At 53.0% G+C, this 15,751-nt stretch overlaps 1 protein-coding gene across 1 annotated transcript; it reads right to left on the bottom strand.

Annotated features, from left to right (window-relative positions):
• Positions 1 to 283: 283 nt before the first annotated feature.
• Positions 284 to 8,506, bottom strand: LOC117438951 (complement factor B-like protease). Its single transcript, XM_034074305.1, has 8 exons — positions 8,422 to 8,506; positions 7,210 to 7,401; positions 6,163 to 6,348; positions 5,048 to 5,221; positions 3,006 to 3,101; positions 1,991 to 2,127; positions 1,131 to 1,269; positions 284 to 444 (listed from the first exon to the last, which is right to left on the bottom strand). Exons 1-8 carry the CDS (start codon positions 8,471 to 8,473, stop codon positions 284 to 286), a joined length of 1,137 nt encoding a protein of 378 aa, XP_033930196.1. The 5' UTR covers positions 8,474 to 8,506.
• Between the last annotated feature and the right edge of the window lie 7,245 nt (positions 8,507 to 15,751).

Raw genomic sequence — 15,751 nt, 5'->3', positions numbered from 1 at the left:
TGGGAGCCCACTGGGATCAATGAGACCCATTGAGATACATTGGGATCAATGGGAACCCATAAGGGTCAATGGGAGTCCATTGGGATCAATGGGAGCCCATAGAGATCAATGGGAGTCATTGGGAGTCATTGGGATCAATGGGAACTCATTCATGTCAATGGGAGCCCATTGGGATACATTGAGGTCAATGGGAGCTCATTGAGATACATTGAGGTCAATGGGAGCCCATTCATGTCAATGGGAGCCATTGACGTCAATGGGAGCTCATTGGGATACATTGAGGTCAATGGGAGCCCATAGAGATGAATGGGAGCCCATAGAGATCAATGGGAGCCCATTGGGATCCATAGGGATCAATGGGTACAGGATATGGTACATTCACCAGGAGCTCATAGACAGCTCGAAGAGCAGCCTGAGGGTTGGTGCCAGGGCGGAGAGCGTGTGCTGGGAACCAGTAACACACACTGGGGTCAATGGGAGCCCATAGACATCAATGGGATCAATGGGAGCCCATTGAGGGCAAAGGGAGCCCATTGGGATACATAGGGAACAATGGGAACCAGTGGGAACCATAGAGAGAATAGAGACCTATAAAGCCCATAGAAACCTATAGAAACTCATACGGACCCATAGAGACAATAGAGACCTATAGAACCCCTAAACACCCGTAACACCCATAGCACCACATAACACCCCCATAGACCCACTATAACCCCCCATAGCCCCATAGACCCCCATAACCCTCATAGCCCCATAGCCACCCATAACTCCCCATAACCCCATAGCCCCCCATAGCCCCATTGCCCCCCAATAACCCCATAGCCCCATAGCCCCCCATAACCCCATAGACCCCCATAGACCCCCCATAACCCCATAGACCCCATAGCCCCCCATAACCCCATAGACCCCCATAACCCCCATAGCCCCCATAACCCCATAGACCCCCATAGCCCCCCATAGACCCCATAGCCCCCATAACCCCATAGACCCCCATAACCCCATAGACCCCCATAGCTCCCCATAACCCCATAGACCCCCCATAGACCCCATAACCCCATAGACCCCCATAACCCCATAGACCCCCATAGTCCCCATAACCCCATAGCCCCCCATAGACCCCATAGCCCCACCTTTGAAGCTGAGCCCCTCCAGCACCTCCTCCACATGGGCTGCATCAGCTGCCTTAGGATCCATGGGGCTGAGCACGACCTGAGCCTCTGTCCCGAAGGTGATGATGCCATAACGTGGGGCTGCCCCATAGCTGGCGATCTATGGGGTGTAATGGGATTAGAGGGGTACCTATGGGTGCCTATGGGGTGCTATGGGGTTATGGGGTGCTATGGAGTGCTATTGGTCACTATGGGGTTATGGGGTGCTATGGGGCTCTATGGGGTGCTACGGGGTGCTATGGGGTGCTATGGGGTTCTACGGGGTTATGGGGTGCTATGGGGTGCTATGGGGCGCTATGGGGTTATGGGGTGCTATGGGGCTCTATGGGGCTCTATGGGGTGCTATGGGGCGCTATGGGTCTCTATGGGGCACTATGGGGCACTATGGGGTTATGGGGCGCTATGGGGTGCTATGGGGCACTATGGGGTTATGGGGTGCTATGGGGCTCTATGGGGCTCTATAGGGTGCTATGGAGTGCTATGGGGTGCTATGGGGCACTATGTGTCTCTATGTGTCTCTATGGTCTCTATGGTCTCTATGGTCTCTATGTCTCTCTATAGGTCTCTATGGTCTCTATATGGTCTCTATGGGTCTCTATGGTCTCTATGTGTCTCTATGGGTCTCTATGGTCTCTATGGTCTCTATGTGTCTCTATGGGTCTCTATGGTCTCTATGGGTCTCTATGTGTCTCTATAGGTCTCTATGGGTCTCTATGTGTCTCTATGTGTCTCTATGGTCTCTATGGTCTCTATGTGTCTCTATGGGTCTCTATGGTCTCTATAGGTCTCTATGGGTCTCTATGTCTCTCTATGGGTCTCACCTTCTCCACCAGCCCCCTAAGTGCATCCCGAGCGTCCCCAAAGTCCTGAGCTCCGATGCTCTGGGAGGCATCAAGGAGCAGGAAGATGTTGAGGGCAGAGGCTGAGCCCAAGCGGATGCGGCGCTTCTCTGTGGGGCCTGAGACCCATAGGGATCAATGGGGATCAATGGGGATCAATGGGGACCCATAGGGATCAATGGGGATCAATGGGGATCAATGGGGATCAATGGGGATCAATGGGGAGCCATGGGGAGCCATAGGGATCAATGGGGACACATAGGGATCAATGGGGAGCCATAGGGATCAATGGGGATCAATGGGGAGCCATACGGATCAATGGGGATCAATGGGGAGCCATAGGGATCAATGGGGACCCATAGGGATCAATGGGGAGCCATAGGGATCAATGGGGAGCCATAGGGATCAATGGGGATACATGGGGATCAATGGGGATACATGGGGATCAATGGGGAGCCATAGGGATACATAGGGATATATAGGGATATATAGGGATACATAGGAATATATAGGGATATATAGAGATGCATAGGAATCATAGGGATATATAGGGATATATAGGGGTCATAGGACCATAGGGATCCATAGGGTATATAGGGTACATAGGGATCCATAGAATATATAGGGTACATAGGGATACATAGGGATACATAGGATATATAGGGTACATAGGGATACATAGGGATACATAGGGATCCATGGGTATACATAGGGATCATAGGGATACATAGGGATACATAGGGATACATAGAGATACATAGAGATACATAGGGATCATAGGGATCCATAGGGATCCATAGGGTTACATAGGGATACATTGGGACTATAGGGAAACATAGGAATACATGGGGATACATAGGGACCATAGGGTTACATAGAGATACTTAGGGATACATAGGGATCAATAGGGATCCATAGGGGTACATAGGGGTACACAGGGACACTTAGAGACCCATAGACCCCATAGACCCCATAGAGACCCCATAGGCCCCATTACTTCTGGTCTCATTGGCCTCAGCAGCCTCCACAGTCTGGGTCAGTGATGCCAGGAACCCGGAAGCAGCTTCCTCAGGGGTGTCGAAGACCCTGGGATCTGTGGGGCAGGGATCAGAGCTGGGATCCCATATCCCATAACCCATTGTTTGTATCCCATTCATCCCATACCCCATTCACTGTATCGTATAACCCATATCCCATATCCCATATCCCATTGTCTGTATCCCATTCATCCCATACCCCATTCACTGTATCGTATAACCCATATCCCATATCCCATATCCCATTGTCTGTATCCCATTCATCCCATACCCCATTCACTGTATCGTATAACCCATATCCCATATCCCATATCCCATTGTCTGTATCCCATTCATCCCATACCCCATTCACTGTATCGTATAACCCATATCCCATATCCCATATCCCATTGTCTGTATCCCATTCATCCCATACCCCATTCACTGTATCGTATAACCCAGATCCCATATCCCATAACCCATTGTCTGTATCCCATTCATCCCATACCCCATTCACTGTATCGTATAACCCATATCCCATATCCCACATCCCATTGTCTGCATTCCATAACCCATATCCCATAACCCATATCCCATATCCCATTCCCTGCATCCCATTCCCTGTATCCCATTCACTGTATCCCATTCATCCCATATCCCATTCCCTGCATCCCATTCCCTGTATCCCATTCCCTGTATCCCATTCACTGTATCCCATTCATCCCATATCCCATTCCCTGCATCCCATTCCCTGTATCCCACAACCCCTTTGATCCCCATTGATTCATTGATCCCATTGACCCCTGACCCCTGCACTGGGGCTGGGTCCCGCTCCATGTCCCATCCTCCCGGCACCGTCTCTCCATTGATCCCCATTGACACCCATTGATCCCCATTGACTCCCATTGATCTCCATTGACTCCCATTGATCCCCATTGATGCCCATTGATGCCATTGACTCCCATTGACTCCCATTGATCCCCATTGACACCCATTGATCTCCATTGACACCCATTGATCCCATTGACTCCCATTGATCCCCATTGATGCCCATTGATGCCATTGACTCCCATTGACTCCCATTGATCCCCATTGACACCCATTGATCCCCATTGACACCCATTGATCCCATTGACACCCATTGACACCCATTGACCCCCATTGATCCCCATTGATCCCATTGATCCCATTGACCCCTGACCCCTGCACTGGGGCTGGGTCCCGCTCCATGTCCCATCCTCCCGGCACCGTCTCTCCATTGATCCCCATTGATCCCCATTGACTCCCATTGATTCCCATTGATGCCCATTGATGCCCATTGATGCCATTGACTCCCATTGATAGTTATTGATCCCATTGATCCCCATTGATCCCATAGACCCCTGACCCCTGCACTGGGGCTGGGTCCCGCTCCATGTCCCATCCTCCCGGCACCGTCTCTCCATTGATCCCCATTGACTCCCATTGATTCCCATTGATGCCCATTGATGCCCATTGATGCCATTGACCCCCATTGATCCCCATTGATCCCCATTGATCCCATTGATCCCATTGACCCCTGACCCCTGCACTGGGGCTGGGTCCCGCTCCATGTCCCATCCTCCCGGCACCGTCTCTCCATTGATCCCCATTGATCCCATTGATCCCATTGATCCCCATTGATCCCCATTGACCTCCATTGATTCCCATTGACCCGTATTGATCCCCATTGATCCCATTGACACCCATTGATCCCCATTGATCCCCATTGACCCCCATTGACTTCCATTGATCCCCATTGAACCCCATTGACCCTTATTGATCCCCATTGACCCCATTGATCCCATTGACCCCTGACCCCTGCACTGGGGCTGGGTCCCGCTCCATGTCCCATCCTCCTGGCACCGTCTCTCCATTGATCCCCATTGATCCCATTGACTCCCATTGATCCCCATTGATCCCCATTGATCCCCATTGACTCCCATTGATCCCCATTGATCCCATTGACCCTTATTGATCCCCATTGATCCCATTGACCCCTGACCCCTGCACTGGGGCTGGGTCCCGCTCCATGTCCCATCCTCCCGGCACCGTCTCTCCATTGATCCCAGTAACTCCAGTCCCCGGCGGCACCGGAAGCGCACGACGGCCTCGATCACGTGACCCGATCCCGACCGGAACCCCCCCGCGGGGATGGGGAGAGCCGGGCACGCGCCCGCTGCGGGGTTATGGGATGGAGGGGGGATTATGGGATGTATAGGGTTATTATGGGATATATGGGGTATAGGGGGTATATGGGGTATATGGGATGTATGGAGTATATAGGGTGTATGGGGTATAGGGAGTATATGGGGTATATGGGGTGTATGGGGTATAGGGGGTATAGGGGGTAAATGGGGTGTATGGGGTATATGGGGTATATGGGGTATAGGGGGTAGAAGGTGTATAGGGGGTAGAGGGGATATATGGGGTATATGGGGTATAAGGGGTGTATGGGGTATATGGGATATATGGGGTATATGGGGTATAGGGGGTATAGGGAGTAAATGGGGTATATGGGGTATAAGGGGTATAGGGCATATATGGGGTATATGGAGTATATGTGGTATATGGGGTGTATGGGGTATATGGGGTATAGGGGGTACACAGGCATATATGGAGATATAGGGGGTATATGGGGGTATTATGGACTATATGGGGTGCTACGGGATATTATGGGATATATGGGATATTATGGGGATATATAGGGTATTATGGGGATATATGGGGTATTATGGAGTATTATGGCATATATGGGGTATGATGGGATACTATGGGATATATGGGGTATTATGGGATACATGGGTTATTCTGGGGATATATGGGTTATTATGGGATGTATCAGTTATTATGGGATATATGAGTTATTATGGGATGTATCAGTTGTTATGGGATATATGGGTTATTACGGGATATATGGGTTATTATGGGATATATGGGTTATTATGGGGTGTACGGGTTACTATGGGGTTATATCGGTTATTATGGGGATATATGAGTTATTATGGGATATATGAGTTATTATGGTCTATATGGGTTATTATGGGGATATATGGATTATTATGGGATATTATGGGGTTATTATGGGGTGTATGTGTTATTATGGGATGTCTGCTGTACCTCCATCATCGCAGGCCGGGGGGCTCCCCCTCCACCTTCCCCCCTCCCCACACGTCAGGTTCTGGGGTCCCCGGAGCCGGAAGCCACTGGGGCAGCCGAAGGTGACCTTTGACCCCGGGGGGTAGGACCCCCCCCGAGGCCACACCCACCCGTGCTCCACCTCCAGGGGGGAGGGGCAGTGCACGGCTGGGGGAGGGGAGACACAGTCATAGCCATTGATAACCATTGACGCCCACTGATCCCCATTGATCCCCATTGAGCCCCATTGACAATCACTCATCCCCACTGATATCATTGATCCCCATTAGCTCCATTACCCCCATTCATTCCCATTGACTCCATTGGTCCTCATTGATCCCCATTACCCCCATTCCCCCATTGTCCCCATTCCCCCCAATATCCCCATTACCCTATTGCCCCCATTACCCCCATTCATTCCCATTCCCCCCATTGCCCCTATTCCCATTACCCCATTACCCCATTGACCCCCATTGCCCCCATTACCCCCATTCCCCTCCATTACCCCATTGCCCCATTATCCCCATTCATTCCCATTGACTCCATTGCCCCCCATTGATCCCCATTCCCCCCATTGCCCCATTCCCCCCATTACCCCCATTACCCCCAATTCCCCCATTACCCCATTGACCCCCATTGTCCCTATTACCCCCATTACCCCCATTGATCCCCATTCCCTCCGTTACCCCCATTCATTCCCATTGATCCCCATTACCCCCATTGCCCCCATTCATTCCCATTGCCCCCATTGATCCCCATTACCCCCATTACCCCATTGACCCCCATTATCCCCATTCATTCCCATTGACTCCATTGATCCCCATTGATCCCCATTACCCCCATTACCCCATTGACCCCCATTATCCCCATTCATTCCCATTGACTCCATTGATCCCCATTGATCCCCATTACCCCCATTGCCCCATTACCCCATTGCCCCCATTATCCCCATTGTCCCCCATTGACCCCCATTGCTCCCATTACCCCCATTCCCCCCCATCCCCCCCTTGGCCCCGCCCCCTGACGCACCCACGCACCGAGGCTCCGCCCCTCCGGGAAGCTCCTCCCACTGCCCACGTGACCCGCAGCGCCGCAGGGCGGTGGGGGCGGGGCTGAGCCCCATTGGACAGCGGTACCGAAGCCCCGCCCCCCCCAGCACAGGCTCCGCCCACCCCCCCGCGATGGGGGCCAGGGAGGGGTCACAGGCGGGGGTGGGGCTGCCTGTGGGGGAGGGGAGAGTTAGGGGGGGTGTGGGGCAGCAATGGGGTCTATGGGGGGCTATGAGGTGTCTATGGGGTAGCAATGGGGTAGTAATGGGGGCTATGGGGGGATATGGGGTAGCAATAGGGGGATATGGGGTGGCTATAGGGTAGCAATAGGGGGATATGGGGTGGCTATAGGGTAGCAATGGGGCGCTATGGGGTGGCTATGGGGGGATATGGGGGGTTATGGGGCAACAATGGAGGGATATGGGGTAGCAATGGGGAGTATGGGGGGGCTATGGGGCAACAATGGGGCGCTATGGGGTGGCTATAGGGGGCTATGGCGGGATATGGGGGGATATGGGGTAGCAATGGGGGGCTATGGGGGGGCTATGGGGTGGCTATGGGGGGATATGGGGGGATATGGGGCGGCTATGGGGCAACAATGGGTGGCTATAGGGGGCTATGTGGGGATACGGGGTAGTAATGGGGTAGCAATGGGGCTGCTATGGGGGCTATGGGGGGATATGGAAAGATATGGGGTAGCAATGGGGGGATATGGGGCACTATGGGATGGCTATGGGGTAGCAATGGGGTGGCAATGGGGGGGGCTATGGGGTACAAATGGGACACTATGGGGTGGCTATGGGGCAACAATGGGGGGCTATGTGGTAGCAATGGGAGGGGTATGGGGTGATATGGGGTAGCAATGGGGGCTACGGGGTAGCAATGAGGGGCTATGGGGCGCTATGGGGTGGCTATGAGGTAGCAATGGGGGGCTATGGGGTAACAATGGGGTAGCAATAGGGGGCTATGGGGCAGCTATGGGGGGCTATGGGGTAGCAATGGGGTGTATGGGGTAGCAATGGGGCAGCTGTGGGGCAGTAACAGGGCGACTATGGGGTCTATGGGGCAGCAACGGGATGGCAATGGGGTGGCTATGGGGGCTATGGGGCAGTAATGGGGCAACCATGGGGCGTCTATGAGGCAGGTATAGGGCAGCTATGGGGCATCTATGGGGCAGCTATGGGGCACTGACCTTCAATGGGGCTCAGCAGCAGCAGCAGCAGGAGGGCTCCAACCATGTCCATGGGTCCAGCTCTTCTGTGGGTCCCTATGGGTCCCTATGGGTGTCTATGGGTCTCTATGGGTCCCTATAGGTCAGCTCCGTGGCTCCCTATGGGTCTCAATGGGCCGGGGGGGGGGGGGGGGTGGATATACCCGGAACAGCCGCGGGGGGGGGGGGGGGGGGGGGGGGGGGGGGGGGGGGGGGGGGGGGGGGGGGGGGGGGGGGGGGGGGGGGGGGGGTGGGGGGGGGGATGTGCCGGGAAGGGGAAGGGCCGGGGGGGGAAAGGGGGGGGCAAGGTCCGGGCTATGGGGCAGTGACCGCGAGGATGGAGACCCAAAATCACCTGAAATGGACCCAAAATTGACTTAAATGGACCCAAAATTGCTTTAAATGGACCAAAATCACCTGAAATGGACTCAAAATTGCCTTAAATGGACACAAAATTGCTTTAAATGGACCCAAAATTGCCTGAAATGACCCAAAATTGCATTAAATGAACCAAAATCACCTGAAATGGACTCAAAATCACCTGAAATTGACCCAAAATGGCCTTAAATGAACCAAATTCACCTGAAATGGACCCAAAATCCCTTTAAATGGACCCAAAATCACCTGAAATGACCCAAAATTGCTTTAAAGGGACCCAAAAGTTTATTAAATGGACCCAAAATCGTTTTAATTGACCAAAAATCGCCTGAAATGACCCAAAATCTCCTTAAATGGACCCAAAACCACATTAAATGGACCCAATATCACCTGAAATGGACCCAAAATGACTTTAAATGAACACAAAATCGCCTTAAATGGACCCAAAATCGCTTTAAATGAACCCAAACCACCTGAAATGGAACCAAATTTGCTTTAAATTGACCCAAAATCGCTTTAAATGAAACAAAATCGCTTTAAAAGGACCCAAAATCGCCTTAAATGTACATAAAGTTGCCTTAAATGAAACAAAATCACCTGAAATGGACCCAAAATCGCTTTAAATGAACCAAAATCGTTTTAAATGAAGCAAAATTTCCTGAAATGGACCCAAAATCGCTTTAAATGAACCCAAAACCACATTAAATGGACTCAAAACCACATTTAATGGACCCAAAATCGCCTGAAAAGAACCAAAATCGCTTTACATGAACCCAAAATCGCTTTAAATGAACCAAAATCTCCTTATATTGACCCAAAATCGCCTTAAATGACACAAAATCGCCTTAAATGAACCAAAATCACCTGAAATGGACCCAAAATCTCTTTAAATGGACCCAAAAAATCACCTGAAACAGCCCCAAAATCGCCTGAAATTGACCCAAAATCGCTTTAAAGGGACACAAAATCGCCTCAAATGAACCAAAATCACCCGAAATGACCCAAAATTGCCTTAAGTTGACCCAAAATCGCCTTAAATGAACCCAAAATAGACCCAAACCCCCTTAAACGGCCCCAAACCCCTTGGTGGGCGTGTCCTGCCCTCGTGGGCGGAGCCCCCATAACCCCTCCCCCTCCTCCCCTCCAATCCCCCCCCACGCTCCTTACGTAACCCCTCCCCCTCCCCCCATAGCCAATCAGCGCCCGCTCTGCCCCCCGAGGGGGCGTGTCCATGGGCGTGGCCACGCCCAAGCCCCTCCCACCCCTCCCGGTGCTCGCTCCCCCCTCCCATCTATCCCACAATGCACCGCGACCCACGCACCGGCGCTCCCGGCGCTCACGGTAACGGGGGGGGGGGGGAGGGGGGGGAAGGGATCAGCCAATAGGAGGGGGGGGGGCGGGGGGGGGGGGGGGCAACCGGTGTTAGCCAATGGGAGAGCGAGGGGGGGAAGGGGGGGACCAATGGGGTGGAGGGGGGGGGCTGGGGGGGGCCCCGGTGTTAGCCAATGGGGGGGGAGGGGGGGGGAAGTGGCTCAGCCAATGGGGACAGGGCGGGGGGAGGGGGGGGACCAATGGGGGTGAGCGGGCGAGGGGGGGAATGGCTCAGCCAATAGAAGAGCAGGGGGGGAGGGGGGGGAATCAATGGGGGGAGGGGGGGGGGAAGGGCTCAGCCAATGGGAGAGCGGGGGGGGGAGGGACCAATGTTAGGGGGGGGTGGGGCCCCGTTGTTGGCCAATGGGAGAGTGGGGGGAGGGGGGGAATAAAATGGGGGGACCAATGGGGGGAGAGGGGGGAAGGGCTCAGCCAATGGGAGAGCAGGGGGGGAGGGGGGGACCAATGGGGGGAGGCGGTGGGGGAGGGGGGAGGGGGGGTGTGCGTGGTGACGTCATGCGGCGTTGTCGGTAACCCCCCCTCCCCCCCCTCCCAGGTGCGACCACGTGACAATCGGCGCCCCTCTCCCCCCCCCCTCCACCCCCCGTTGTGACCTCGGTGACCCCAAGCCCATTGACCAATCAGAGAGGTCCCAGTGCTCCCATTGACCAATCCCATTGGTCCCAGTGCCCCCATTACCCCCCATTGATCCCCATTGATCCCCATTGATACCCATTATCCCCATTCATTCCCATTGCCCCCATTGACCCCATTGACTCTATTGCCCCCCATCAATCCCCATTCATCCCTATTCATCCCCATTCATACCCATTGACTCCCATTGCTCCCCATTGACCCCCATTGACTTCCATTGATCCCCATTGACCCCCATTGACTTCCATTGATCCCCATTGATCCCCATTGACTCCCATTGACTTCCATTGATCCCCATTGATCCCCATTGACACCATGTCCTGCCCCCTCCTCCGGTTCCACCTCCCCAGCCACGCCTCGGCCTCCCTGCGCCGCATCACCTGTGCTGAGGAGTGCTATTGATCCCTATGACCCCCATTGATCCCCATTGACTTCCATTGATCCCCATTGACCCCCATTGACTTCCATTGACTTCCATTGACTTCCATTGATCCCCATTGACCCCCATTGACTTCCATTGACTTCCATTGACTTCCATTGATCCCCATTGACCCCCATTGACTTCCATTGACTTCCATTGATCCCCATTGACTGCCATTGATCCCCATTGACTCTATTGAGCCCCATTGATCCCCATTGACCTCCATTGATCCCTATTGACCCCCATTGACCTCCATTGACCCCCATTGACTCTATTGATCCCTATTGACCCCCATTGACCCCCATTGACCCCCATTGACTTCCATTGATCCCCATTGACTCTATTGATCCCTATTGACCCCTATTGATTCCCATTGACCCCCATTGATCCCCATTGACTCTATTGATCCCTATTACCCCTACAATGTCCTCCTGCACCCCCCTGCTCCGCTTCCACCTCCCCGGCCACGCCTCGGCCTCCCTCCGCCGCATCACCCGCCTGCGCTCGGAGGAGCGCTTCTGCGACGTCACCATCGTGGCGCGCAGCCTCCGGTTCCGCGGTCACCGCGTGGTCCTCGCGGCCTCCTCCCCCTTCCTCCGCGACCAGTTCCTGCTCCATCCCGGTGCCGAGCTCCGCTTGGCGCCCGGCGCCCATCGCGCCGCGGTGCTGGCGGATCTGCTGCTCTCCTGTTACACTGGTGATCTGGTCATCGCCAAAGCTGAGATGTTGGATTACTTGGCGGCTGCTAGTTTCCTGCAGATGGAGCATGTGGTGGAGAGGTGCCGGGGGGTGCTGGCCAAGGTGGTGGCGGTGCCGGGGACCAAGGTTGGATATGGTGATGGAGATGACGACAGGTTAGTCATATATCCATTGGCAAAGCTTGGTTATGGGGATGAGGATGAGGATGATGGAGCATGTGGTGGAGAGGTGCCGGGGGGTGCTGGCCAAGGTGGTGGCGGTGCCGGGGAACAAGGTTGGATATGGTGATGGAGACGATGACAGGTTGGTTATAGCCCTATTGGTAAAACATGGTTATGGTGATGATGATAAGGATGACGGGTTCATCATATCCCTATTGCCAAAATGTGGTTATGGTCACAAGGATGACAGGTTCATCACATCCCTATTGGCAAAACATGGTTATGGGGATGAGGATGAGGATGATGAGTTCATGACATCACCATTGGCAAAAAGTGGTTATGGGTATAAGGATGATGGGTTCATTGCGTCCCCATTGCCAAAACATGGTTATGGTGATGATGACAATGACAGGTTCATCATATCCCTATTGGTAAAACATGGTTATGGTGACAAGGATGAGGATGATGGATTCATTGAATCCCTATTGCCAAAATATGGGTATGGGGACAAGGATGGTGGGTTCATCACATCCTCATTGGCAAAATGTGGTTATGGGGACAAGGATGATGGGTTCATCATATCCCTATTGGCAAAGCTTGGTTATGGGCACAAGGATGAGGATGATGGGTTCATCACATTCCTATTGGCAAAGCCTGGTTATGGTGATGAGGATGAGGATGATGGGTTCATGGCATCACCACTGGCAAAACCCGGTTATATAGGTCCTATAGGGACAAGGATGAGGATGATGGATTCATTGCATCCCTATTGGCAAAACTTGGTTATGGGGACAACAATGACAGGTTCATCATATCCCTATTGGCAAAACATGGTTATGGGCACAAGGATGACAATGATGGGTTCGTCACATCCCTATTGGCAAGACTTGGTTACGGGGACAACAATAATGGGTTCATCGCATCCCCATTGGTAAAGCGTGGTTATGGGCACAAGGATGAGGATGATGGAGCATGTGGTGGAGAGGTGCCAGGGGGTGCTGGCCAAGGTGGTGGCGGTGCCGGGGCCAAAGATTGGATATGGTGATGGCGATGATGACAGGTTGGTTATATACCCATTGGTAAAGCTTGGTTATGGTGATGAGGATGAGGATGATGGGTTCATTGCATCCCTATTGCCAAAACGTGGTTATGGTAACAAGGACAACAATGATGGGTTCATTGCATCCCCATTGGTAAAGCTTGGTTATGGGGATGAGGATGAGGATGATGGAGCATGTGGTGGAGAGGTGCCGGGGGGTGCTGGCCAAGGTGGTGGCGGTGCCGGGGACCAAGGTTGGATATGGTGATGGAGACGATGACAGGTTGGTTATATCCACATTGCCAAAGCTTGGTTATGGTGATAAGGATGACGGGTTCATTGCATCCTCATTGCCAAAACTTGGTTATGGTGATGGCGATGATGACAGGTTCGTTGCATGCCTATTGGTAAAGCTTGGTTATGGGGAGGAGGATGAGGATAATGGGTTTGTCATATTCCTATTGGCAAAATGCGGTTATGGGCACAAGGATGATGGGTTCATTGCATCATCATTGGCAAAGCTTGGTTATGGTGATAAGGATGAGGGGTTCATTGCATCTCTATTGCCAAAATGTGGTTATGGGCACAAGGATGAGGATGATGGGTTCATTGCATTGCCATTGGCAAAGCTTGGTTATGGGGACAAGGATTATGGGTTCATCACATCCCCATTGGCAAAGGCTGGTTATGGGGACAAGGATGACAATGATGGGTTCGTCATATCCCTATTAGCAAAACTTGGTTATGGCGACAAGGATGATGGGTTCAACCAATCCCCATTGGCAAATGCTGGTTATGGGTATAAGGATGATGGGTTCATTGCATCCCCATTGCCAATACCTGGTTATGGTTACAACAATTACAGGTTCATGGCGTGCCCGGTGCCGAAACTGGGTTATGGAGAGGAGGATGAGGATGATGGATTCATCGCGTCACCATTGCCAAAGCCTGGTTATGGTCACAAGGATGAAGATGACGGGTTCATTGCATCCCCATTGGCAAAGCTTGGTTATGGGGACAAGGACAACGATGACAGGTTAGTGACATCCCTATTGCCAAAACCTGGTTATGGTGACACCAATGATGGGTTCAACCCATCCCCATTGCCTAAACCTGGTTATGGTGACACCAATGACAGGTTCAACCCATCCCCATTGCCATAACCTGGTTATGGTGACACCAATGACAGGTTCATCACATCCCCATTGCCAAAACCTGGTTATGGGGTCAAGGATGATGGGTTCATTACATCCCCATTGCCAAAACCTGGTTATGGTGACACCAATGACAGGTTCAACCCATCCCCATTGCCAACACCTGGTTATGGTGACACCAATGACAGGTTCAACCCATCCCCATTGCCATAACCTGGTTATGGTGACACCAATGACAGGTTCATCACATCCCCATTGCCATAACCTGGTTATGGTGACACCAATGACAGGTTCAACCCATCCCCATTGCCATAACCTGGTTATGGTGACACCAATGACAGGTTCAACCCATTCCCATTGCCATAACCTGGTTATGGTGACACCAATAACAGGTTCATCACGTCCCCATTACCAAAACCCGGTTACGGTGACGACGACGACGACAGCGACACCGACGTCTGCATTGTCAAGGTGGAACCGGCACCATTAAGACGAAGGGGACGACACCATCAGGATACTGGGAAGCCACCGGCACCAGTTAGAGGCAGACGGCGCCATTATGGTGGTGTTACTGGGGTGGTGAAGGCGCGGTACAGCCGCGATGGGGATGGGGTGGTCATATTCCCTGGTATAGGGGGGGTGGAGGAGGCTGTGGCAATGGGGGTGGTGGTGGGGGGGGCTATGGGGCCGGCATCGGGGGCTATGGGGGGGGGAGATGGAGGAAGGGGAGGAGGAGGAGGCAATGGGGTCGACGTCAATGGGGTTGGCCTCAATGGGATCCATGGGGTCGACGTCAATGGGATTGACCTCAATGGGGTCGACCGCAATGGAATCAATGGGGTCGACGGCGATGGGATCAACCCCAATGGGATTGATGGCGTCAATGGGATCGGCGTCGACGGGATCGATGGCAATGGGGTCTGCGTCATCAATGGGGTCAACGCCAATGGGTCCAACGTCAATGGGGTCTTCTTCAATGGGCCCTTCGTCATCAATGAGTTCGGCGTCAATGGGTTCCTCATCATCAATGGGGTCAACGTCAATGGGGTCAACGTCAATGGGACCTTCATCATCAATGGGCTCTTCATCAATGGGTTCAACGTCAATGGGCTCAACGTCAATGGGACCTTCATCATCAATGGGCTCAACGTCAATGGCTTCAATGTCAATGGGCTCAACGTCAATGGGACCTTCATCAATGGGACCTTCATCATCAATGGGCTCACCGTCAATGGGCTCTTCATCAATGAACCCCTCATCAATGGGTCCATCATCATCAATGGGCTCTTCATCAATGACCTCAATGTCAATGGGCTCTCCATCAATGACCTCCCCATCAATGGGCCCATCCTCATCAATGGGTCCATCCTCATCAATGGTCCCCTCCTCCTCCATCCCCTCCCCATCCATGACCCCCACCCCCCCTCCCCCCATT

This window comes from Melopsittacus undulatus, unplaced genomic scaffold, assembly GCF_012275295.1.
Source record: "Melopsittacus undulatus isolate bMelUnd1 unplaced genomic scaffold, bMelUnd1.mat.Z mat_scaffold_878_arrow_ctg1, whole genome shotgun sequence".
In the NCBI taxonomy this organism is placed as follows: Eukaryota; Metazoa; Chordata; class Aves; order Psittaciformes; family Psittaculidae; genus Melopsittacus; species Melopsittacus undulatus.
The sequence above is the reverse complement of the archived record's forward strand: the minus strand, read 5'-3'. Positions and strand labels throughout refer to the sequence as shown.

Excerpts from the sequence above, each read along its gene's own strand:
- LOC117438951 (XM_034074305.1), bottom strand. The coding sequence starts at position 8,473 with ATGGACATGGTTGGAGCCCTCCTGCTGCTGCTGCTGCTGAGCCCCATT. Across the intron at positions 7,402-8,421 it reads GCTGCTGAGCCCCATTGAAG|GCAGCCCCACCCCCGCCTGT; the intron begins GTCAGTGCCCCA and ends CCTCCCCCACAG. Across the intron at positions 3,102-5,047 it reads GACCCAGCCCCAGTGCAGGG|ATCCCAGGGTCTTCGACACC; the intron begins GTCAGGGGTCAA and ends CCTGCCCCACAG.